Source organism: Tachysurus fulvidraco, chromosome 10 (assembly GCF_022655615.1).
Source record: "Tachysurus fulvidraco isolate hzauxx_2018 chromosome 10, HZAU_PFXX_2.0, whole genome shotgun sequence".
Classification (NCBI taxonomy): Eukaryota; Metazoa; Chordata; class Actinopteri; order Siluriformes; family Bagridae; genus Tachysurus; species Tachysurus fulvidraco.
The window spans coordinates 8,098,147-8,125,631 of record NC_062527.1 but is presented as its reverse complement, the minus strand read 5'-3'; the positions used below and the strand labels follow the sequence as shown (position 1 = coordinate 8,125,631).

The window sequence follows — 27,485 nt, the reverse complement described above, 5'->3', positions numbered from 1 at the left end:
TCTCTCTCTCTCTCTCTCTCTCTCTCTCTCTCTTTCTCATTCTTTCTCTCTCTCTCTTTTAGCGACAGCAATAATATGAAAACAATCTTTTATGATGAGTGAAATAGTATATAACTCTGATATAATTTTAAAGCAGGTACTGCTGTGAGAGGCAAGCTGTTACTGAAAATGAAATCATTCTTTCTCACCGGTAGATTTGAGAACGCAAACGCAAGCATAAATAATCCCTATTTTGTTTGTGGTCTCATGACGGGGTTTTAATGCCTCTGCCACTGGGTTTGTGATTTGAGTTGTCTGTCCATCGGTCCATCCTAGAGTCTTATTAGTGCTGTACAGTATCTCAGGAACAGCTGGTCTAATGTTTGTATATGGAATCATCGGTATAACCATCAGACGAACCTTTACTTCTACTTACCTGAATCTTTCATTATTTCATTTATTGTTAAGGGTATTTCAGGCTTACGCATTAGATATAAGCAGAACTATGACTTACTGGCAGCAGAAGCATCCCTAAACTTTTGTTTTGAATACTCTATACTCTTTATTCACTTTGTAAAAAGACAATGTCAATACAGAAATATCAAAACAGGGTCAAAACCTTTTCAGGGGACAAGAAGAGAGGTGCCAGTAAGGCAAGTGATTTTATTCCGTATAGTTTGACCAAATGTCCACATAAATGACTGCTGACACTCCACCAATCATTAATCAGCGCATAGGTACAGGTTTTTTTTTTACCGACACCATATGAGCATCTGTTCATGAATACCTGATATTGTGTTTGTCTGCAGATGGGGCACACAAGGAGACTTCACAACAACCCACCCACTACCAGTGGTCAAAGTGAAACTGTTTACTGAGAGCACAGGGGTCCTGGCTTTGGAGGATAAAGAGCTGGGCAGGGTAAGACTCATCCATCAGGTTCAGTTAGAGAAGAGTGTGATCCAGTCCTGCAGAGTTAAACTGGTTACCTCCGTTACCACACCTGAGTCAGTTTGTAGTAAAGTCTTCCCCAGCTGGATTTTGTGTATGGAGTCTCGGTTGAGCTGTGGATTGAGTATGACACTCATGATTTAGAGGAGGCATCCCATCCGGCATTCTCTGTAGCACCCCATGTAGCATCATGTAATGCTTTATTCAGTTCCCTCTTAACTAAAATACCCACCGGCGGCATCAGAGAAGCATCAGCAGCAATCGATTTCAAATTCATGTGCTGCTTCATGTCCTTTATATTCTTGTATATGATTGAAGCATAAAAATCCAATTTTGGTTGTGCAACCTGCACCTAGCTTTGATACTCATTTTATAATGAAATAGAGAAAATACATACCAACTGTTCAGTGTCCCATGTCACGGATTTGTAATTACAATTAGGGCACTCGATATAATGGTGAAGATTTGTGAGTTCTCCTTCTACTACATCCAGCTCGTCGTATTAGCGCTCTGCGCTCTCTTTATGACAAAAGCATTTTGCAACTTCACTGAGGAGAGAAAAGAGAGCTAACTTTACTCTGTCATGTCCTGTTAATGATCTTAAATCGGTTAATAATGGAAATGAACACAACAGGAGATAAACAACCAAAATAGCTGAAATAAAAATAACATCAACTAATAAAGTAACAGCAATTAATTTCCTGCTAACATTTGGATGTGGATGTTAACTTCTCATCCCATATCACATAAACTACTAGTTGTTGGCCAAGTTTATCATGCTTGTGTGTGTGCGTGTGCACGTGTGTGTGTGTGTGTGTGTGTGTGTGTGTTCGTGCGTGTGTGTGTGCTTCATGAAAGAAAGCTAGGCTCCCAGGGTAACAGATGGAGACTCCCATTAGAGACCCTCAATATGCATCTGCTCCTCTTTTATCTACTTTGTCCTCTCTTTAGTGAATCTCTGTATTCTTTTTTTTCTTCCTGTCTTTATTATTCACCTCACAATCCATATTTTGGCCCTTTTATCAACTTTTAAACATGCTTAAGTCAAGGTTGTTCTTTTCCTCATGGTTTCTCTTTCTAACCAGGTGGTACTGAACCCTACAACAAATGGGCCCAAAAGCGCAGAACTGCATAAGATGGTTATCCCCAAAAACAGCCAGGATTCAGACCTGAAGATTAAACTGGCTGTGCGTATGGACAAACCGCCAAACATGAAGCACAGTGGGTAGGTCATCCTCTTAATGAGAACAGTGATGGGAGTAATCAGTTACTTGGAGCTATTGGGTTCACTGGAGACGAATAAAGGTTACAATAAAAGATATGCTCAGGTATTACAGTGATGAACCAGACACGGAAACAGTCGGTGGTGATTCTCCATTTACTCCAAAACTATATTTATTTAATATTTTTTCTGTTATAAATATACATTTAGTCATTAAAGTAACATTTTGATAGCAAATAAGCTGCACTGTATAACATACATTTTTCATAAATAGGCTTTATAGATATTTTGAGTCATTTAAATCCCCAAACTGACCAACAAGGAAAATTGAAAACTTGAAAAAAAAAAAATGAAAACCACCCAATTGTAGTCTGTCTTTTCAAAATACTGTGATACTGTGAAAACCTTTTCCAGTTCATGTGGCTTTCCTATAAGTGCTTCTACTGTGCTTATACTGTGGCATAAAGAAAAAACATTTTTGGCGCATGATGTCTAGTTGTTGCTTGGTCCAATATTTGTGAAAAAGTTTATATGGCTTCTATTTGATTTGGTTCTTTTTTCCACATGAGGGCAGCAGAACGTCTCTGTGATTGGTATAGTCACATACTTTGTTTTTAGTATTTCTCCTGTCATTTTGGAAGCGTGTTATAAGATATATGATATATGATCAAATTGGCAAAAGAAATAATACTGACTAGAAAAACTAAAGCTCCCGTTTGTTCAGGAGCTCTATGTTTATTTGTAGAGGATTCACTTCATGGAAAGGAATACATGGAAATGCAAAACTGAAGAAGAAACAGCAGAAGGTCCAGCATCCCTGAGCCACAATAAAGTCGCCAGAGTGCTCATATTGCTTCTGTTGGTTAATCAGTGACAAACTTCATAATGCAATAATGTTGCTCTCACTTATTCTTACTAATACTAACCAAACTGCTAATAAATACTCATAGGAGTAGATGAAGGCAGTTCCCCTGGCCATCATATAGCAGGGCTATTGTAAAGGGTGAGACAGGCAGGCCTTTGCCATCAGCCTGTTAATTATGGAGGCGCTCCAGTCGGCTCTCACTATAGAGCTGCTCCCTGAGAGACCTGTGCTAATTAGCAGAAGCCTCTTCAGTCTGTCATTACCTTTTTATACCTGACCCCACAAGTGGTTTTAAAGCCATCTCGGACCTTCGCTTCTGGAGGATATTCACATTTATAACCAGAGCATACAAACAAACACACATTTTGCGATGGCATATCTCGACTCTAATAAATGTAGGTCTTAAGGTGAACATTTCAGGTATTAAAGTATGGTTTGTTTGATATTGATATTGGTTTGTTTGACAGGAGAGAAATACTGCTGTATATAAAACGTTATGTGATTGCCATCCATAAATCTAAAAAAAAAAAAAAAAAAAAAAAATTTTGCTGTAAGTATAGCAACCAATAGACAGACATTGATCTGTCACCTGTTTCCCTGAACTCGTGACACATTTATAAAGCACATGAAAAGGCTGCCTGCTGCTGGGCAGTGTGTGCAAAAACTCTACAGCTGCACTTGACTCGTGCTAGATGTTATTTTCTTTTATGCAATAGCTCAAAAAAGCCCGATTGCTACCAATGCCATTTCAGGTCCTTCACGATGCTTGAGATCTACATAAATGATTGACTTTTTTTTTTTTTTTTTCCTTTTGCTGCCACTATATCATTTTAGATATGTAGCAGGCAGATTGACAGTTACAGCTTTACTCTGGGTCACTAAATGCTTACTTGCACACATGCACGCACACCTGAGGACTTACATAAAGGAAAAAAAAGAGGTGCATTGAAAAGGGATTTTCAGGTTGAATGCCCCCTATTAAAAGCAGCCATCTGTTGAGCAGTGAAGAGACTGAAGAACTATTGAGTTTGGCAGCACGACCCCTCCACAGCTTAGAACGGGAGAGTTGCCAGCTTCAGGCTTCTCTCGCTTTTGTTTGTCTGTCTGTCTGTTTCTCTCCCTCCATCACTCTCTCAGGCTCACTCACAAGGTTTTTCTCTTTTTCCACTCATTTCTTTCTAATAGCTATGCCATTTTATCTGTCAATAAAGAGGAGAAAGCGCATAGATCAGGACTTTATCTCTGTCCATACCTTACTTTTAATGGAATGTGGAGGCATGACTGCTTGAGAATTCTCACTAGCCAGAAATTCCTAAGACCAGAAAAGACCATTATATTTATTCTTTACATTTATTTTTATCCCCTTCTAGTATTTGCGTTATTAACACATTACACTTACAGAAACTGGTGCAATGATGATTATTTTTTTATTACAGCTTTGATTGAGCTGGTTTTGTTTCAAATAATGTTACAAGCGTTTTATCGAGTAAAAAAAATAAAATAAATAAATCAGTAAATAAATCAGACCGGATTTCTCACAGACTGATCAGCTGTGGTTATGGGGTTTGTCCACTTGATGGCGCTGAAGGCATGTATATAGATTAGCTGTACATCTTGATCCCTTTGACACTTTTTCCACATGGAAGAATTTGGATGTGCTTTTGTGTGATATTGCTTTGCCACCCTAACCCACTCTGTAGTAGTTTGCCATAGCTTAATAACAAATTTCTTAAAACAATACATAAAGCAATAGTTACTTCGGTGTATCACTTGTTTTTTTTATTTAACCGGTGTGAGCCGAGCCACCAAGCACAGATCTTTAGCCCACTTGCTCTAATTAGACCTCATGTCTGTTTACTTTTTTTTTCTACAACGCTGTTGCCTGATTTTGTCGTTTTTCTAAGAAACGGTTTGACTTGATGGCAGAACTAAGAGAAGTGCTATAACAGGTACAGGTGCAGATGGACTTCTCAGCCGTCATGGCTCCATACTGATAACACCTCAATAGGTCCATGACTGTATAAAAGAGTTGAACAGAAAATCATTTTTACAAGTGGATGCATTCTTTTTTCACTGGACATTCTCCAGCCTCAAGTGTCCTTTACAAGGCATCTCTTGCTATGAAATTATTTCATTTCACTGAAGGCTTTAAAATCTCTGTATTTATATGACTAAAACTTTAAAGTTTTTTTTTTTATTATTCTAAATTGTATGGTTTAATTTGTATACACAGTACGTATATATATTTTTTTACGTATTTTCTCCAGGTACCTCTATGCATTAGGGCAGAGAGTGTGGAAACGATGGAAGAGACGATACTGTGTTCTTGTTCAGGTAAGTTCACGACGAACTGAGTGAAAGTCCTTAAAATGTATTTATTCAGCAGACCAGTAAAGACACCATCAGTGCAGTTTTCTATTTTTTTTTATTATTATTTTCTAAAATGGATTTTTAAATTTGCTCTTCATTTCTTTTTGAATGAGACGACTTTGTCAACGAACGTTGCTGCCTGTTTCAGGTCAGCCAGTACACTTTCGCCATGTGCAGCTACAGAGAGAAAAAATCCGAGCCACATGAACTGATGCAGCTGGATGGATATACAGTAGATTATTCTGATCCACAGCCTGGTGAGCTTGTACTTCTCTCATCTTTAACTTTCCCTGTATTGAGTATAAACACTGATTGCTTCCATGTTCTAGCATAATGAGTCTGTAAATAAGTCCTCATTCTAATTACAGTGTCTAGTTCTAATTAAAGTTTAATTAAATCCGCCTGTGAAACATTACAGTTTGGATAATTTGATAATTTGACTGTTCTCAAACTGTTGTCTATGCACCGTCCTTTTTTATTCTTGCTGTATTACAGATCTTTTTTGGTTAAATTCCAGTATCCAGTATCGTAAAAAAAAAAATTCAACTATTTTATTGGTCTTAAAACGAAATAAACACTTTTTGGAGAGAAACAGAATATTTTGGACGAATGTGCTCGATAATACAACACACAAAGAGGAGAAACTGGCAGACGTCTAACTTGGTCTTATTGTCGAGCAATACAGTATCATCAGATTGTAGGATTTCTCCTCTGCAGTGGTGAGACACGTAACATTAACGAAATCTCCAACGCCATTACTAGTTCTTGTTATGGCAGGAATGAATTGAGGAAACACTATTTTTGCTCATTGTTTAATACTTAATAAACCATACAGTAGGTACTATACTGTATATGGCATAACATTAAAACCACTGATATCTGACATAAATAACTGAATATATTGACACAGTGACACCCGTCAAGTGGCGAGATTTATGATCTGTTTGGCAGCAAGTGAACTGTCCGTTCTCGAAGTTGATGTGAAGCAGGAAAACATGGCAACGAATCTGAGTGACTTTGACAAATTGTGATGGTTAAACTTCTCTAAAACAACAGGTCTTGTACGATGTGCCTGATGTGCAGTGGTTAGAACCATATGCGTGGGAAACAAAGGCTAGCCATTCTGGTCTGATCCCACCGAAGAGCTACAGTTAATGCTAGCTGTGATAGAAAGGGCAGATAACTACAGACCAGTCAGAGTTTCCATGCTGCCCCCTGACCACTTCTGAAAACTCTTTCAATGAGCACTTTCATGGAGCAATACAAGAAGGTGGCCTAGATTCATGAATCACGTTTTCTTTTACATCATGTGGATGGCCGGGTGCGTGTGCGTCACTCAGCTGGGGAAGAGATGGCACCAGGACACGCTATGAGAATAAGGCAAACCGGCGGAGGCAGTGTGTGACGCTCTGGGTGATGTTCTGCTGGGAAACCTTAGGTCCTGTGAACGTGCTGCTGCCTTGCTTGGCAAAGATACTCTTTAAAAAGTGATTTTTAATCCCACTGTGATTTTGCTGATAAAATTGACACGTACCACCTACATAAACATTGTTGTGGATTAAGTACAACCCTTCATGCCGCGGTATTCCTTAAGGGTAGAGGAATCTTTCATTAGAATTATGCACCCTGCGACACTGCAAACATCGTTCAGAAAAGATTTGAGGAATAGTCAAAGAGTTCGAGATGGTCAGCTGGCCTCCAAATACCCTAAATCTCATTGGGATGGAGTATTTGTGGCATGTGCTGGACAAACAACTCTGATTGAAGGTGTAGGCCTTTTCGGTGCTGCTGAGCTCACCAGTACATTCCTTCTTTTTAAGAACATACCAAATTGATTTGTTCATTCCTAAAGTTTCTGCTGTCTCTATACAGTAGGTCTGTTTAGCCTTGTCAGCCTAATGTTGTCCTCCTTCACAAACACAAATTCAACACCTAGAATCAACTCCAGACCTTTTATTTCCTGGAACAGGCCAGACTTGACCATGAAACTGCTTTATCAGTCAAGTGTCTAATCTCATTTCAGCACGTGAAAATGGAGGGACGAGATAATAAATGGCTATAATTGCTAAAGGTTTGAAGAAAAACTTGAATAAATGCTGATAGTCTTCACTTCAATCGTGAAAATGACATACAGCTAAGTACGGTGACCCATACTCAGAATTTGTTCTCAGCATTTAACCCATCCACAAAGTGCACACACACAGCAGTGAACACACACACACACCGTGAACACACAGCCGGAGCAGTGGGCAGCCATTTATGCTGCGGTGCCCGGAGAGCAGTTGGGGGGTTCGATGCCTAGCTTAAGGGCACCTCAGTCGTGGCCGGCCCGAGACTCGAACCCACAACCTTAGGGTTAGGCGTCAGACTCTCTAACCATTAGGCCACGACTTTGTGTCTAGTTTCATGCCTTATAACGAGTACACTTATTGTGCTGCTTTCTGTGCATTGTCACCACTTTAATCACTCTGCTTACTTTAATAAAATAAAAAACTGTACAGTCTGGAACTTGTTGGACACTCAGCACTCGGCAGGTAATTGTGCAATTGTCTTAAACTGTGCAAACTATGTAGACAATCCAAATTTGGGTTGCTGATGTAGGATAAAATGTAACATTTCATTGCATATTGTAAATTGCATTGCATATTGTACATTTACATTTACAGCATTTGGCAGATGCCCTTATCCAGAGCGATGTACATAAGTGCTTAAATCTCTAACATTGAATACATTAATGCTGGTTCACTAGGTTACATACTTAAGATACCATGAGTTTAAAACATTTGTTCAAAGTTACAATGAAAAAGTGTCAAAAGGTTGTATTTTAATAAGTAGGTCTTCAACCGCCGTTTGAAGAATGCCAGTGACTCAGCTGTCCGGATTTCTAGGGGAAGTTCATTCCACCACCTTGGTGTCAGAACAGAGAAGAGTCTTGTAGTATACTTGCCTCTTACCCTGAGAGATGGTGGAACCAGTCGAGCAGTGCTGGTACATCGGAGGTTGCGGGGTGCAGTGCGAGGAATGATGAGGGCTTTGAGGTAAGAGGGAGCTGGTCCGTTTTTGGCTTTGTAGGCCAGCATCAGGGTTTTGAATCTGATGCACGCAGCTACCGGAAGCCAGTGGAGGGATCGCAGCAGCGGGGTGGTATACGGTAACTTTGGCAGGTTGAAACCAAGCCGTGCAGCTGCATTTTGGATCACTTGCAGAGGACGGATTGCGTTCATAGGTAGACCTGCCAGCAGTGCATTGCAGTAATCCAGTCTAGAAATGACAAGAGACTGAACAAGTACCTGAGCAGCCTGTGTGGACAAAAATGGCCAAATCCTTCTAATGTTGTAGAGAAGAAACCGACATACAGTAAGCGAGTTACATTAGCAACATGAGAGGAAAAGGACAGTTGATTGTCCATAGTTACCCCAAGGTTGTGAGCTGTGGCTGAAGGGGAGAGCAGATCGTTATGCAAGGATATAGCTTGGATATAGCAAGGATGTATTGTAAATTACATTGAATCATTTACAATATGCAATGAATGTACATGACACTTATTTTAAAACACGGTGTGTTGAATTTGACAGTATGTGCAATTCCCTTTGTCACGCGTTGCAAAAATTCAGTTTGAACATTAAGTGCAAGGTAAGTGACACTGTTCCTGTATGTTTCACAGTCGGGTTTATCCCTCTCCGACAAATATTTCTGACACAACATTATAAGTTCAAGTATTCTGTAGACATCATTGACTAAGTGGTTAAAAAGAAAAACAGTATGAAAGACAGTTTAGTTCCATTCTCATCTGAATAATCAGGACCTTTTGGAAAGAAAAGGAATCATTTAAAAACCGTCCACACCCTCAACAGCCAAAAACATGGATGAAGTCTACCTTGTCCAAAATTTGAAATGCTTCCTAAGGCAATGTTTGTCCTTCGTTTGGAAGAAAGACTTATAAACTGATTAACTTAGCAAGGCTGTACTTCTGTATTTATCTTTTAAATGCATTATTAATTTTTCCTTGAGTAGCACAAAGTAAATATAAACCTTGTAGGGTTTATCAGATTTTTGAAGATGCTGACCAGGATTCCTTCAGCCCTAATGAGTAAATATGTTTTTTCTAGGTCTTCAGGGAGGACAAGCCTTTTTTAGTGCAGTCAAAGAAGGGGATTTGGTGGTTTTCGCCACGAATGATGAACAAGATCGGTCGCTGTGGGTTCAGGCGATGTACCGTGCCACAGGCCAGTCCTACAAACCAGTACCTCCTGCTCAGAACCAGCAGCACAACTGCAGAGGGGGGAATATCCAGAAAGATGCCCCTGCTTCATTACTCAGTAGGTTATAACCTCTTTAACACGTGTAACATTTATCTCATACTGAGTTCACATTTACTCTGATTCCTTATTCACATTAATGGAACTCGTCTATCGCCTAAAAGCACCTTTTCAGAATTTGTGAGTTATGTCAATTCTGCTAATCACTTACTCAAATACAACTTCCATAATCTGCTATAGTTTTCTACTAAAACAACTTATTTATTTATTTATTTTAATAACTTTTCTTACAAAGACCAGAACAGTCCTTTTCATAGTTAAGTGCTGGTCAACATTTTGCTTGCACTTTATTTGACCTTCCTTTTAGTTTTGTCACCAAAACAGGCAGAGACTTCAACTGTATCCAATGCTGACTGAAATTTTGGACAGTTGTCAGAATAAAATAAAACACTTTGTGACTTACGGTGACTTTTTAGGCATGTGAGGACGAGCGCTCCACTTTCAAAGATTCTCAAATCTTCAAGGCCCTCCTCCTCCTTGTTTCGCACATCATGCTGGACCTCATACAATTTTTTTCCTTCTGCAATCGTTTGTGTCACTTTATGCAAGCCAAAGAGTTTTAGGGTTTTTTTTTTTCGTTTTTTTTTTTTTTTTTTTTTTCAGTCACATGAATTTGAACATGGTTTGAACATCGAAGGCCAGTGCAGTGCGGTTCCCTGATGGAATTTACATACTGTACAAGGATAAAGTCGGTTTTAAAAGATGGCCGACGTTTTGATATTCTTAGATCAGATGGGGTAGGCTTGTTGCTTATTAGCAGATTTTTTTCTCTTTGAGAAAGCTATATGCTACGCACACGTATATAGTATGCATATACAGTAAGTAGACCTCTATAAATGTTGAAATGTGATGAACGATCATGCCGACACTTCTTGATGTTCCCTTCCCGAGACTTTCTTTTTTCTGAAATATTATCTGTATTATTGTTGTGTCTGAGAGCGTTCATCACTGTCAGCGCTGTCCATTTGCTTTAGTCTCCTAGGTGACCAGTGTGGACCTCTCATCTCATGGCACAGATGAGTCACAGAGTTTAGGATTACATTTCACGGTGTGCGTATGTATACGTGTCCATACAGGCCATATTATCCAAGTAGAGCGCAGCCGTCCTGTCTGTCCACATCTGTCTGTCAAAGTCGAGCTGCTCTGGCTGAAGTGACGGGCGGGGCCGTACCTGTGATTTCAGTTCTACTCTGTGTTAATATCTGTCATGAAGCTCATGTCCACCTTGGTGGCTCACGTCACATGAATGTGACCGCTGCCATGAAGACAGAAACGGGAGCCGTTTTCTCTTTGCTGTACTGGGCATCATGCCTCCGCTCTTCAGCTCTGATTAGAGACGACGGCCCCCGTCCTCCTCCTCCTCTCCTTGTCTACAGATAATAGCTGTAAGTTAAGGTTGACACAGATCAATATGATTCTTCAGTCGAACTGAATCTGTCAGGCTCGCGCCTCTCAGATCAATACGAAGCTTCCCTATTCTCTATTACTGCATTGAATCTATATCTCCTTTTGTCTCTGTTCTTTAATCTCTTCCTTGTTTTCTTTCTGCCCCCTGCCCAACAATCGTTTCTGTCCCCGTTTTCCACCAAGTGACACGAAGCAGTTGATGCTCCGATAGTAATGAAAGTAATATGACCTATATCGGAATTAAAGCGTGTGGGACAATGGAGAGGCGGACCCTTTTTCTGGGCCAGGACAGAAGTGTTTGCGAGTCAATTGGAGAATTGCACTTGTTGTCTAGTGTTGTTTTGGTCAGGGGGGGACTAACAGATGCCCACAGCGCTTCTGGGCACATACACAGCGCTTTTCTCTGTCCATACAAGCATCCACAAAGTCATCGGCATGCCAAAAATGGCAGCGTTAATAAAAGCGATCACTAATGCCCGGCTCACAAAGGTGCCGCTGGCCATGCAGGCGTCTGAAGATGTGTCTCAAAAGCCTTGGTCTTTTGTGGGTGTTGTGGAGTGAAGACCTCACTCCGCATATGCACACTCTTAGACTGCCGGCAGCAAGTGTTAGGCTTTTGATGGGTCTCCCATTAGCCGGTTTTCAGGATGCATGTGACAAATGCAGTGAAAGGAGTGGAAATGAACTTGAGCACACTTTTAGTGCTCCCTCCTCCTTTTTTTTTTTTTCTTCAATAAAAAAAACTCCCACAGCCGTATACACACACACACACACACACACACACACACACACACACACACATACACTGCCCTGACCCCAAACCCTTCACATCGCCCATGTGTGTCATTTTCTTTCTTCGCTGTAAAGCGCTTGTCATCTGCTTGTTCTTTATTTATGAAACGTGAGTGCAAATTGGCATGTGTAGAGACAGATGGTAATCACTCACACGCTCTCTCATGCAAACGAACATATTTATCAAACCTACACAAAGGTGTAATGCCTCATTCAAGGTTGAGATTCTGGCTAACCGTGTCTGAGGTCCGTGCGGATTTAAGCTGCCATGACCGTGCGGTTCAGGCCATCTTGTTCTTTTACCGGTGCCACAGTTAAGCTCACGAGAGAAGAATAATCAAAAAAGTGGTGGAAATTGATTGCATGTTTCTGCCTTTTGAAAATGAATTGCAGTCATAGTTCACTCAGCCGAAGGATTCTTTGTTAGCGTGTGCATCGTTTTTATCAGCTGCTTTGTTGAAAATCACGTTGTGCTCAAGTAGGGGACTGCTGTCAGATGATGGGCCCCACATGTCTGAGGAGGGCTGTATGTGTCAAATGTTTACTGCTGAAGCAGATAAACTGGCTGTCACAGAGTAGCTTTGGCCAAAAGAAGTGACATGCAAATAAAGGGAGACAGTGATGCCAATGCAACCAAAGACAGATTTGTGTTCTTTACAGAGCATTCTAAAGTGTGAGCTCTGTTTTTTGCTCCTGCCCATATAGACACAGAAATCAGTTGCACCGCTACACATACTGGAGCTGGAGAAAGCATGACAAGCCTGTTACTCATTGGCCTTTATATATTTTCCATATATGTTTTGAAATGATGTATTTTGTTACCTTTGTTTTATATATATATATATATATATCAGTAGCTACATTTTATTTGCTCGTACAAATCACATTTGTCGGCCTGAGGTTTGTCAAGTCGTTGGTTTTTATGCAGGCTGAAATGAGTGTATTTTTGTGGCTCAGGTTTGGAGAGGGCAGGAGTCGAGGAGCTCATCTCTGCTGTTCCCTGCAGCTTCGATCACGCCAGCCTCTTCCAAATGCTGCAGAAACACACACTCCTCCACCGCATGAACGACTCTTTCTCCTGCCTGGTGAGCTCAACATATCTGTTTGTTTGTGTTTGTGTTGTTTGGATGTGAGAGAAGAGTGGGAGCTGTGTACACAAAACCCTGCTAGGAGGATTTCAAGCTTTGAATTATATTGAAGTTAAACTATATTAAGTTTATTTTTTTGTGTGTTTAGAGCATAATGTAGAGATCCAGGTCTTTTCATATAGTAAATCCACCGATACGCAAAGGACAAGGAAGAGAATGGGGGCGAGTCAAAGACTAAATCGGCAGTAGTACATGCTGAAATGATGTCTGATATAGGATCTGATATTAGATTGCTTGATTTTCATTTTCACATGACTGATGCCAAAGACATCAAACAGCAGTGTTCTAGAGCTCAAACAGTGGGTAATGCAGTGTGTGTGTGTGTGTGTGTGTGTGTGTGTGTGTGTGTGTGTGGGTTGGGGTGGGGGTTTAAATGTCCACAGGGGAGGGATGTGGCCCTCCAGGCTAAGTGAGAGCTCACGCTCAAGAGGAGTATAAACGGTTCCAATCAATACACCACAAAAAGGAAACCCATCGTGCTGCTCCGCGCTCCTCGGCAGGGTGAAGAAAAGAACCGTGCTGTGACTTCCAATGCTTATATGTATGAGAAGCTAGACGGGAATGATAGAGTCCTGCAAATAGTCCCGTTTACTTGTCAGTAAACACTGCTCATGAGGTGGTAGAAATGTAATTTAGGAAGGGAAGAATGTTTGGGTTTTCTGTTGAAATATCCGGATTTCTGTGAGAAATCGGACACATTTAGCAAATTGTATTTCTGTTATTCTACAAATATATGTGACCAGCTTCTGCTTTTGTTCTTATTGTACCTGTGTTTGTACAAGTCTTTGCTCAGCGGTTTCTCAATGCTCCAAAGCCTTTTGTTCGAACTTCAGTGGATGGCAAAATGGGCAGTTAAAATCACAGAGCCACAAAAGCCAGACGAATGTGGTGTTGTTCACAAGCTTCCTGGGAGAAGGACATCTGTGTGTTTGTGCATGTCTGTGTGTGTGTCACTGTCAGTATGTGCTCATGTTTGTGTGCATGTGAATGTATCTGTGTGTGTCTGTGTGTATTTGCACATTTGCAAGTGCTTGTGTGTGTCTTTATTGTATAGCTAATCATTTACAGTACTATATGTACTGTACTAAAATGTCAGAGGCTAATAAGGTATAATGAGAATAAAGTAAGCTTCTGTATAAACAGCCACTCAACTCGATGGTTGACCTTTGAGTACAGTGAGCACTGAAGTCTCAGTGTTTTAAATATCAAATCATTGTATACGACTACTAGAAACTGCCACTTACTTATGTGCACAACAGCGATGCTCACAGTTAAGAGACGTGGCCTATGAATCTCTCGTTTTGTGTTTACAGTGATGCAGAGTGCTTCCTGCTAAAGAAAAGTATGTCTTGGCTTTAAATTAAATATCATTCACTTGTTTATTCACATTTTATAGCTGCTTTACAGTTCACCTACTGACCTGTGTTTGGGAGGTGGGAGGAAACTGGTGAAGCCAGAAGAAAGCCACATGGGGAGAACATGCACAGAAACTCCACCCCCAAGCTCAGGATCAAACCAGACCCTGGAGTTGTGATGCAGCAAGACCTCCTCCTGTGCCAACATATCTGCTCCGTTTATTTACTTATTTATGAAAGGATGATACAATCACAGCATTCAAAACACAGGACTAGTCTTTTAGTACAAAATTAGGTCTCTTAGCATTGGCAGATCATTTGTTGTTGTACTATCAGCCGCTGGTAGTTACCGTATGCTGGCTGTCCTCAGCCAGGGCATGTCATAAGTACAGAAGCCAATTGATCATCTTACCTAGGAACCTACAGTAGGACATGTTCATATACTTGTGTAGAAAATTTAGCTGGAAATTTTGTAGAAAATTTAGCAAGAAATTTAGCTGGCTTGAAAAAACATACATAATCCTAAACACAAAGAGTTTGCATACAATTATGTGTATATATATGGTTCTAGTTTATGGTACTGTCTATTGTTTAGAAATTGCCCCTAAGGAGGAAGCAGGCTTGTTGAGGTCCAAAGATTGTATTCTTTTAAGACTGAGCTGCTTGGTTAATGTCATGATATCAAGGGCAAATAGATACTGTCTCTAACAGCAGGCCCTTTTACAGCCTCAGGTGCACTTCCATTAACTCCTAATTAGGCTTCTAATTTTATTTCCTCATTTTCTGGAATCTTCCAGATTCCTTATAGAATAAAGATATATTTATTAAAGAGACAGACAACTCAGTGTTTGTAAAAATTTTCAACCATTGGAATTTTGAAATGTTTAATTAAAGCTGAAATTAACGCTGAAATAAATACCGGTCTCTAATCTATTGTCTTAAAATGATCCTTACGGCAGCAAAGTAGACGATATAAGTGACTTGCCGATAGAAATCTATGGTAACATAAAATGTGCGCAGTTGTGAAAAACTGAGATCGAATATCTTCAGTTAAGGTAGACATTTGGCCTCAGCTGTAGAGTCTGTAGTTGGTGTAAAAGAGGAGCTTACATAAGCAGATGGCAAGCTCTGACAGGTACTTCAGTGCTGTCAACTTTACTAAATATAGTCGCACCCAGCCCAATAAAGAACAGAAAAACAGTTGCAGTCATTATGAAAAAGAGTTGACAGGCTTTAAAATTGTCAAGTTGTGTGTGAATACAAAAAGCCTGGCTGCTGCCTTATCACGTCTATGATGAAGGTATGATACCAGATGTGATTATAACAGCAAATGAGAAGCAGTAGGGTCCAGTCATGTTCAGTCCTAATGTAATTGCACGTATCCACTTCACTCTCCACCCCTAATCATCGCTCAATATAAAACACACACACACACACTCACATCACCTCACAAACATGCATCTGTTGAGAAATTATACCTTTATTAATGAACTCTTTACCTCAGGCTGATATCTTGTCAGCTGGAGGCCTTGAATCTACGACACGCTTAACGCTGACGATTATTGTGACTATTCAGGGTATTTTAAATACACAATTTAGAAGAAGGCTTAAATGTGTGGCACACTATAAGTACTTTGTAAAACGTTACACACAATCTTTGTTTTTTACATTCACAAATATTCTGCATTTTTCCTGCTAAAATGAAATTTGTGTAACAATAACTTAATTTTTAGTCTTTTTGCTGCGGTTAGCATTAAACTGAGGCAAGACTGAGACCATTTAAGTCCATGAAGTGTTTAAAACAAAAGTAGATGATACAATAGAAGCTGCTGAAATTTGTCAGGTCCTTCAGAAATGATGCTTTTGGATGATTTTGAGCTAGAGCAAAAGCCCAAACTCCAACTAGTTTTGTATTGTAAGAATAACACAGCCTTTCCTGCGTGAGTATGTGGGGTATGACAAGCATGTTTGTTTTCCACTAATTAGGCAAAATCATTAGGAGAAAATAATAAAGCAAATTAATGAAAGGGAAAATGAACTGCAGTAGCACTGCATATGCTACTAGTTTTGAGGGTTTTCTGTCATTTAAATCTCCTTGGTTGTGTTACTATTGTTCTGGCTGTACAGTGTCTGATCTAGATTCAGAGTGCTTTTATACGCTAATGCCTCATGGTGCAGTGATGTAAGGTTTGGATCACCAGCTTTTCCTTTTGAAATTTCTCCCATATTGTTTGTGTTCTCTGTGTCTCAGCTGCCTGTTAAATATACTACAAAGATGAGAAGAAAAACCAAAGTGAATTTACAGGCGCAGTGAACATGCACACATTTAACATGAACTATAATGCTATTTTATATGTTATTTTGTTACTTCCAAATTGAAGCTGCTTTATTGCACTGTAAAAGCAGTCCGACTCTCCGCACACAGATAGCGTTGAATGTGAATTGCCTGTTTCTTTCTGTGTGTGAGGAGATTTTTCTGCTCTTTCAGACTATGAGCAGCAGTAGGAGCCAGACTGTGCGTGCTCGTTAGGACGACGCGAGTGCCGTCTCAGTCAATCGCTAGTGGTAATTGAGCGGTCGGAGCCAAGACACGAGCAGGCCATCTGTTTGTCACGGTGGAACATCTTGTGGCACTCTGCTCGGCACTGGGCCATTATGCTGCATCTCTTAGTGGTGCGATATTAATAGATCTAGGGAAGAGACAGGCTGAGAGACAGACATAGTGACAAAGTGGGGAGAAAGAGATCAATAGAAAAAGAGAGAGAGAGTTAAGTAAAAGGATGACACATTTCTTTATTGATGTCATTACATAGTTGTAAACAGATATAAAGTCACCCATTAATAAATAAGCAGTAGCACATATATGGAAGGTAAATGATCCCAGCACTTCTTGTCATAATCTTTTATTTTAGTAGGCGAATGGACCAAAATAAACTACAGTAAAGCTCCTTTTAAATGAAGAGAGAGCTGCATGCTGAGAAAGCAAGTGTTGAAAGGTAAAAGCAGATATAAGGGATAGAAAGGCACGTCAAAATCCACTCCGTATGTGTCAGGTCTGTGTGGCCTCTGAACCGCGATCCTCATCTCTCCATCTTTAACCGTAATGATCACTCCATCCTCGTTTGCAGGCTGCGAGGTCAAAAAGGGGGCCGCTTCGAGCCTGCTGGTCTCCCGCACGCTTCCGCGCCACAGCTCCGTCCTCACGACTCCCAGCCTTCGTCACTGTCGTAGGCGAGCGGCCCCCTCAAAGTGCTAATTTGTTAATGTTCCTACGGAGAAGGCATGTTAATTAACTTTGTAAGATTCATGCCTAATTTAGTTATTATGCGAAGGATGAATGAGCTAATGAATGCAACAGGAACCTCTCAGCGTGCTTCACCCGCCCGCATTATGTTGACTTTTCTGCCTATGAATGAATTGTTTGCGCTTAACCTTGGTCTCACTTGTTAGTTAAAATGTTGGAAATAGATAGGGTGTTTTTTTTCTTCATTGTAAGCTGTGTTTAGCGATGGGTTTGAAAAATAAGCGGACTGTAAAAATGATGCATATTCAATTTCCTGTATCTCAGAAGGTCAGTTTCTGAGGAATAGGATTTCAACACAGTCCTAGACCAAGCTGTTTCCTGTTGGACTGTAAATAGGTCTAAATCCTGAAGTAAAAGCCAGTGAACAAGCGGTGATGTAGAGAAACCCAGTCAGACTCTTTATCCGTTTTATTTTTAGATTTGCGTGATTATACAAAGTAAACAATTACTTAGTATTTGTTAGTAGAATTTGTAGAATAGTTCACATGAGATTAGAAATGTACACATTCTTTAATGAGATTTGTTTCTTCTGGATGTGTAGGGATGGTTCAGCCCAGGCCAGGTGTTTGTTTTGGATGAGTACTGTGCTCGTTATGGTGTAAGAGGCTGCCAGCGCCACCTCTGTTACCTGAAGGACCTGATGGATTTCTCAGAGAACAATGCGCTAGTGGACCCCACCCTCCTCCATTACAGCTACGCCTTCTGCGCCTCTCACATCCATGGGAACAGGTACAGTACCAGCACACCTCACTCCTACACCTCACTCCTACACCTAATCACACTGTACCGTCTCTTACCTCTCATACGGCTCACGATGATGTTCGGCTTTCAGGACGCTTTGTAAAATAAATCATTGTACGATATGAAAAGCTGTTAGTCCATGAAATATATTAATTATATTTTGAAATAAGCTATTGTAACACCTATTTTTAATATACCGAATTCCCTGTAATTTGAATAGACAATAGTGAAGAAGCTTTTTTTAATTAGGTTCCTGTCTTGTCCAACATAGTTGTACAGATTAAAAGAAAAAGAAATTTAAAAAAAAAAACAAAAAACTTCTCTCTTCTGAGAATGGTTTCTATTTAAACTTGTAGTGAAATCAGACTGTAGCGCATTCATCATTCCTTTCTGTCTTCTGCAAATAATTTCGCAGGAATACAAAATAAATATAGCAGAAATCCTTCCTTTCTCCTGTACGCTGCTCTGAATCCAGTTATATTTTGGTTTACAAAACAGCCTTTGGAAATTTCATAATAGCCTTGAGATTTGTTTTTCTGAAGCTTGCTTTCATATTTCTTTAAAAAGACATAGTAAATTGAGTTTGTACTAAAGTAGCTCATAGTATCCAACCGAATTCAATGCTGTTACTTACACAACATGCTTTTTTTTATATTTCCATGCTTAATTTCAAAATTGACTCAATGAACTGATTACGTATCAAAGAAAAATACTGAGATTTTAAAATGAATATATCTACTTATTGTCATCGATAGAACTGAGATAGTTGCTATTTTGTATATTAAAGCCTATTCACCTTTAAAAACTAAACAAAAAGTTTAGATATTTAGTCCAAAATAATGCAGCACTTTGCTTACATGGTTAATGACTGAATTTTGTCCAAAGTGTATGTTGCCTATTTCTGTTAAAATTAAATAATTATTAAAACTACAATAATTATAAAAAATAATTATTAAACTACACTGTAGTTACTCCTGGTTGTTCCCCGGGGTTATATCTACTGCTCATTTCATATATTTATTTAGTTCACTGAGGTGATGGATTCAGATGAGACTAAAAACCATGGCGTTAGTACATTATTAAATACGTTATCCTACCCGCTCGCTACATTAACAGCTCTCAATTATCTACCTGTTAAGCAAATTACATACCAACCTCATGGTTCATTTCATTAGTTAACAATTCGCTTAAAAATTCTGGATTAATTTAAACTTTTTCACACTTTTTTGTAAGGGATTAATGGATTCATACATTATGTTAACAAGAAGATATCAGTTATTCTGTGGACCTAAAAAATAGTCAGGTGAGAATGAAGAAAATGAACAGACCCTGAGGCTAAGAGCAATGCTCCTTGTCCACTTGTTAGCTTAAGTTATTCGTGTTTAGCTTGTTAATTGTCCTCTTTAAAGCTATTTCCTTTCTGCCTACATTGACTTATTTCATGCGATCAACTCTAAATACGCATGTATGTGCTGCCACTCTCTGATCATCAATTTAGACAATTAAGAGTGGTTATGATTAGCCTCTCAGACTAATTGCTAGGTACAAATGAAAACTGACAGCAGTGGCTTTTTGTCAGTTTGCTGATTCATTTGAATAATTGATGTCTTGCCAGAACTGTGCAGTCCAGCGTGGTTGTGCTAGAGGTGAAAAATAACGTTTAAGATGCTTTTCATACAGTACTTATTCCTATCGCTGACAGGGATTTTTAAATGTTCTTTTTTTGTCTCTTGCTTATTTCGTCTGTGCTTTATTTGTGTGTTTCACCTGTCCTCAAGCTTATTATTCTTTAGATTCATGAAGGATTTATATCTTTATTTGTTTATCTTTCTTTAAAATTTAGTTTGATGTATTATGGTTTGAAATCTTCCCTGTTACATATCTTTGTGTGAAAATATCAGTTTGACAGTATAGTTTGTATTTAATCACCATTTATAAAAACCCAAGCTGGTGGTGGGAAAAAATGGAAGTATTTATTACAGAATGTTTGCACAGGCATGTCTAAAGAAAACAATACAATATCTCTGGACATACAGTAACTCCTATGAGTATTATTGCAGAAAGACAGCAGTGTAAATTCTGATCGATTTGCACAGGATAAATGATCTGAGTATAAAACACAGACATGGGAGTGTTATTTTAAGTGATATTTTAATACGATTTTTAACCCTTTTTATAAGCACCTACCTAAAAACCCCATATTATTGTTAAAGCACTGTACAGTCACCATGACATGAAACTAAAATTGCACTGCTACAGAACAATAGCAGCTATAATATCATGGATCGCCTGCTAATCCCATTCTTAAACATATTATAGCATCTACTCAGCCACGCTCATATATTTATTATATATAAGTAAACTTTCTTTCTATTTTCCTTTCAGTAACAATTATATAAACACTTATAATTGAATATATGAGGCTAAATATTCTTGCTGTTGTATTTTGCTTGCTTACAGCTGCGGTAGCTTTGATTTTCTGTCCTAATTATATGCTCTAATTCACTTTTTTCTTCACATTTTTCTTTTTTTTTGCTGCACTTTTGCCATGGTCCCTAACTCCCAGAAATTTGCTTCTCCTTCTGGTGTCATATTCAAATCACATCTTTGAGTAGTTTTGTGTGCCGTTCATATTTCATTTTTTATTTACAGCATTTTGGCAGACACCGATATGTGTGTTTTTAATAAACAAACAGGAAAACATAGCTAAGCAATAGTCTAAGCATTTCAGGAGGATTGTTATTAGAGTGCAATCAAACAAAAGCCACAATAATGCGAGTCAAAATGAAATCTGTCCCAAGTCCTTGAAAAGTCCTTGAAAAACAAACCACAGTATTGCATTCCACTATCATGCTTTCTGTTACGACATTAAGACAATTAGCTAGTTAATATCAAAGGCTCACATGACCGCACCTGCCTTCCATCCCCATGCCAAAACCAATAAACGATTGATGGCCAACTAAAGAAATCAAAAAACATTTATTATTGTCATATGAGACGAATTAACCCATGCATCAGTACGAGTATGTCAATGATGATCAAATGCAAATCCTACAGAATCTATTCCAGGATGTCCATTCAGGTTTACAGGTAAAATAATTTACATTGACTGATTCAGAAAGGACTAAAATAGTAGATATATTACAGTATTATATGTTATACCTCCTCACCATGTAAACCTAATTTAATCCAAAAATGTATTTGAGAATGGCATTACCATTTCTCTTAATCAGTATTTTTTGAATAATTAAGCGTTCAATCATATACGTGGAAAAAAGGTGAATAGGCGAAAAGGCAGGTTGGATGGGTGGAATAAGAGTGTTATGAGCGAGGAAAAGACATGAAGCAGAGATGAAGGTAGCAGAGATACAGGATTAGGAAGGAGCAAATCAGAGGGACAGCTCAGGTTGGCTGTTTTGGGGACAAGGTCAGAGAGGATTGACATTGACATGATTTGGACATATACACATTAGGGAGATGGTTATATTGGTAGAAGGATGTTGGAGATGGAGCTGCAGGTAAGAGGTCAAGACGAAGGCCAAAGAGGAGATATATGGATGTGTTAAAAGTGGACATGAAGGTAATTGATGCGAGAGTAGAGGATGCTGAGAATAGAGTTAGGTTGAAACAGATAATTTGTTTTGGTGACCCCTAACAGGAAAAGCTGAAAGAAGAAGAAGAGGTCCAATAATATACCATGACTAACAGTGATATCATACTGTAGCTATTCTATTTTACATATGTGTGCAGGGTATTCATGGTATTATTCCCTTTGTAACTTGAACTTGAATGCATTTGGTGATTTTCTTAGCAAGTTGATCCATTCTATGAGTCTGTGATAATGCCCTTTTTTTTTCATTAAAAGCATATAATGAGTATTTGCGGTTGTGACTGACATTTAAACATTAATACAGAACAAAAGGAACGTGAAATTCAGTGGTTGAATCACATCTAATTTAGATCCTTATGCAGGTAGCAGAAGAGTATTAGACATTCCAGTGAGCTTATGGGTATCACACCTAAGTGTTTCAGCATCCTGACACCACAAACACACAGAACACACAGAGCACTGAAGCTTTGTTATTGACTGACAGTCACATCAGGAATGACTTGTTCGTGGCACACTTACTGGGTTGATGTCTGCTTGATGCTGACAGAAACACACTTGACTCAGCGAGGCTTGGCACAGAGTAGAGTTCATACAGATGTTGAGGTGTTAGTGTGCAGGATCAAAATCAGAGGACCGATACTGACATGTCAGATATCCGAGAGCGACAGGCAAGACGATAATCGCGAGCCGTCCTTCTTCTCACATGTCACTCTTAATCCCCTCGTCTTACAGACCTGACTATGATGCATAGATGTCAGTTTTGCTTGTGCACCCGCTCTTCCCACCTTCACCTCCAGCCCACTCACACTGTAAACATGAGTGTGTGTGTGTGTGTGTGTGTGTGTTCACCTACCGCCACTTTCTTTATAGTTCTGAATTAGAGGAACTTTTCTGAAATATATTTCTCTTTTACATGTACAGTATGTGCTAAAGCACTTGAAAATGGAGAAAACTATATTTAAGGATTCTATTCTAACCATGACTCAGGAGCATATGGACATTTTGACAGCCAGTGTCTGAATACAAACTGAACTGATTAGGCTGATGTCAAAGTTGTTATTATTCATAGCAGTCCACTAACTAAATCAAAGCATGACATTTAATGTATAATGAAATCTCACTTCGCTAGCAAGGTTTTAGACATATCGAGGTAAACGGACTGTGTTTCAAGCTAGATAAATTATAGTCCTGAAAATATGAAGAATGATTGTTGGTTACTTGGTTACTTAGACTTGGAATATCAGTTCTTTTATACACTGCAAAAAGATGACATCTTTGCAAGTTAAAATATCTTAAATATAGTCAGAATGATCTAATTTTACCCATTTAAGGATTTTAAGAAACCAAATGAAAGATTTACATTTCTAATATATGGCAGACGTCCTTATCCAGAGCGACTTCCTTTTTTTTAATTCTCTCTTTCTTTCTTTTTTTAAATACAACTGAGCAATTGAGGGTTTATACTATTATACTATTTTTAACCTTTACATTTTCTTGTTCTATTGGCAGATTAGTTTGCTTATTTATCTCACTATAATCATTAACATAAATAAAGAAGCAAAATAATCTGCCAACTTAATTCAAATTGCCTAGAAATGTGTGTAATAACCTTATGTTCGGTGTATCCATATTTATATATTTCTATATCATTTGTAATCATATGATTAGATTTTATATATTATCACTTGCTCAGATGCCAGTTTTTTTTTGCAGTGTATTGACAAAATTCAGGTTCCCCTGAGGACTTTACAAATTTGTTTGCATATTTTCAATAGGAATCAATGAACCTATTGGACACGAAGTTAAAGATAGCATGAACGCTTACGATACTTAAATGATAAGTGATGCTTTTATAACCAACTAAACAAGCATGTTGATATGGCAGTACTTTCTGGGGGCTGATTAAACTGATTCACCCTCATTGAGTAGCTGAGCACCAGGTCAGCGTTTAGCTCGTCTCACACACACTTGCTTCATTAGACACGGACAATAAGTTTGCCTCTCAAAGCCCCACTCCCAACAAGCCAAACATGATGCAGCACTAGCTGAGACTCAATTTTAGAAAATGTCCACTTTTTAATTTGCTTTCTCTGCTGTTACACGAAATGACGTTTATGCTGAATACCTGTACCGCTAAAATAGTTTTAGGATTTGATGCTTTTCCTGGGCTGCCATCTAGTTTTTCAGTGTCTTTGTGAGGCGAATGAAGGATTTGATGAAAGGTTACCGTGTGTAGTGAATACTTCATCATGGTTTAGTGATGACCAGAAGCACAGCTTGATCCTTTGACTAAGTAGCACTCTCACAAAGAGAGGAACAGCAACAGAACAGAGCAATTCACCCTGGCGCTTGTAGTTCAATTCCCAGGCCTCTTGTTAGCAGCTGTTCAATTATGAGGCCTACTGTGGAAATAATGAGCAGAAACTGAGGGAGAGAAAGGCAGGAGAAATGGTGTGGGGAGTGGCAGGGGGGGTGAGAAGGATTTAAATACACCCCTTCTGTCTTTTCTTACGAAATGTGTCTTCAAGAACAAGCTCAGGACAAAGTTGGTCTCTCTCTCTCTCTCTCTCTCTCTCTCTCTCTCTCTCTCTCTCTCTCTCTTTCTCACATATATGCACACACCCATGCACACTCACAAAAATCCAGCACAACCCTTTAGACCCTTTATTGTGCTCTTGTCGGATTAGCTGGCTCTTGTCAAGAAGAAGAAAGGGGATTTCATTTAATAGAGAGGGATTTGGAGTACAGACCAGTTTACAAGTTGCACTTAAAACAGCAACGTAAAGAGAGAGCTTGGTTTTTAGTACGGAGCTCTGCCATTTAAAAAGAAAGCGGCGATGCTTTGGGCAGTCGGAGGCAAAGCCTTTCAATAGATCGTTGTAGTTCAAGTGTAAAATCTGTAGTTTACTTTTGGATTACGGTTAATGAGTTGCAGCTACTTGACCTGTTAACTTTGTGCATATGTAATCTGTCATTTGTTGCAAAGAAAGACAGACGCATTTAAATAAGCACATTTTGTACGTTTCTTGTTTTAATGCTGATTACATTACACCCAATGTGTTCCTATAGTCTTCTGCCATTTATGTAAATTACATTTATAAGAAATATGATAAATTGATGGTTTTTGTAGCCATCGCTTTTCTTTTAAAAATGACAAATATTTGTTCATTATAATAGTATTTACATGGTTAAAATAAGTCATATTATTATGTCAGTTTTACTGCAATTTACTATTGCAAATGCCGACATATCTTATTGTACAACGTTGTGTACTTTGTTATTTTTTATTTGTTTATTTTTTTACACTATTTGTATTGTGAGCACTTCAAGCGTTCTCTGACTATTACAGTCTGACTGCTATTAATTAGTTTATTTATCTGCAGTGTCGCATTTACTCAAAAATGTTTCAAGTATTTTTAGTTGAATAAGATGTGTTAAAAAACAGGGAAATAGCTATGTTGATGTAGTGGAAGTGGAATTTGTTTTCTGTTTTTGTTTTTTGTTTTTTCAAAAATTGCACAAATTTGTTATTGGAATCTGGGCCAAACTTTGAAATGTGGCTCAGGGAGTTATGCAGTTTTGATTTTCATTTAATAAATATGAACACAATTATAAGCACACCAAGTAAATAATTAATTTTGCTATTTATTTTTACACATTTAATGATTCTGAGTGAGTAAACTCTCATGTAGTGTGCAAAGGAATAACAAATTTTAGATGAGATTCAGGTTGAATTTATGTGAACATACACTACTGTACAGTATATAAACACAAGTTTGTAGACACCAGACCATTACATCTGTAGAGAGAAGAACATCTTTTTGAACAGCCAGTATCAGATTTAGTGATTATCTTCCCTGTGATAATAAACTCCACTCTTCTGGGAAGGCTTCCATTAGATGTGGGGATTTGTTCATTCAGCCAAAAGAACATTAGTGAGGATGAGCAGTGATTTTGGGCGAGGAGGACTGAATCACAGACAACCGTTCTGTTCATCCTAAAGGTTTTCATTGATGTTAAGTTCAAGGCTTTGTGCAGACCATTCACGGTCTCACACATCAGCTTTGGTGAACCATGTCTTTATTGGGCCTCTTAGTTCCAGTGAAGGGAAAATTGCAATGCTGCAACATACTTTGTCAGAGATTCATAAATCAAAATAAACATTCAGCACTTTTTGCATATGTGTTCACACCTGATGCATTTTTTACGATTGTTTAAAAATTTTACATTTAAAATGATTAACTACTGTATGGATTGCTTTTATTTTTATTTTTTTTTAGGCCTGATGGAATGGGTACCATCACAGAGGAGGAACAGGAGGAGTTTGAAGAGATACGGGTCAGGCTACTGTCTCTGCTAGAGACCCAGATTACACATTTCAGGTGAGGACTGCTATAAAAAAATATAAAAATAAAAAAAAAACACACGAGAACTATGATACTACTATATGTTTGATATGATACAGTTTTCTGTTAGACCACAAATTATTAGAGATAAAATCCAAAGAGTTAAATTAAGATTTTTTTTTTTTTTTTTTTGGTCTCTAACACGGTGTCTAATATGGTGTTTCAATGTGGATTCCTGCTGCTCCCTCCTGTAGAGAGCTGAGAACACCAATAATGAAGCTTATAAGTTAGGCTGGAAGAACACAAAATGAGCTGAACAATAGCTAGACAATAGCTAGAAAACAACTTCAGGGATTATGCAAATGTAGGGCAGACATAGAGCCATCAGCCCAAACTTATTAAAGCTGTGAGTCACTTGTTAAGTGTGCCTCCTTTGTTTCATGTCTCAAATAGGATAACAACATGCCTCTTCACGGAGGGCTTTTCACTCACACCTGTGGCCTGCGGCATTCATAAGGACCACTGGCCTTTTTTCAGTGTTTTCTCTATTCATGCTCCGACACCTGTTCTGCTTTTTTCCACTTCAATTCAGGGAAATTAGTTTCTCTTAATCTTAGACAAATAGTATTTTAGTACATGGTCAAAGTCATGATTATTATGGCATGCATTTAAGCATAAAGTTGCTTGCTCTTAAAGTTAATATACTGTATAGTTGTGTTTATTGATACTATTCTTTGTCCACTGTTTGTAGGTACTGTTTCCCCTTTGGACGCCCAGAGGGGGCTCTAAAAGCCACACTGTCACTACTAGAGCGGGTAAGCACTTAAATATGCAGCTTTATGTACATGTGTGTTTGGCAGCATTTCCCACAGGTAAGCAGTAAACCTTAAGGAGGACCATGGTGGGGTGACTGGGGAGTTGTGGTTGAAATGATACAGGGAGAGACGGGGTATTTTAGAGAGAACAGATAAGCTGTGTGTGGGAAACAGTGAATATATTGTGAGCATGCTAAAAACAGAGAGCACAAACTAAGTCACAATTTAAGTACAGCGGTGATCTTGACCAGTCCCATATAA

The 27,485-nt window shown here is 38.7% G+C and overlaps 1 protein-coding gene across 16 annotated transcripts in view; it reads left to right on the top strand.

The window, feature by feature from the left end:
• cadps2 (Ca++-dependent secretion activator 2) overlaps positions 1 to 27,485 on the top strand; it is a 115,099-nt gene that overhangs the window by 64,092 nt on the left and 23,522 nt on the right. For all 16 annotated transcript variants that reach the window (XM_047819750.1, XM_047819748.1, XM_047819751.1 and 13 more), the window contains exons 7-15: positions 789 to 900; positions 2,016 to 2,155; positions 5,285 to 5,351; positions 5,536 to 5,644; positions 9,497 to 9,706; positions 12,863 to 12,990; positions 18,254 to 18,441; positions 26,344 to 26,445; positions 27,161 to 27,224. In XM_047819750.1, the coding sequence (XP_047675706.1) occupies positions 789 to 900; positions 2,016 to 2,155; positions 5,285 to 5,351; positions 5,536 to 5,644; positions 9,497 to 9,706; positions 12,863 to 12,990; positions 18,254 to 18,441; positions 26,344 to 26,445; positions 27,161 to 27,224 (1,120 nt within the window). The remainder of the gene's footprint in view (positions 1 to 788; positions 901 to 2,015; positions 2,156 to 5,284; positions 5,352 to 5,535; positions 5,645 to 9,496; positions 9,707 to 12,862; positions 12,991 to 18,253; positions 18,442 to 26,343; positions 26,446 to 27,160; positions 27,225 to 27,485) is intronic.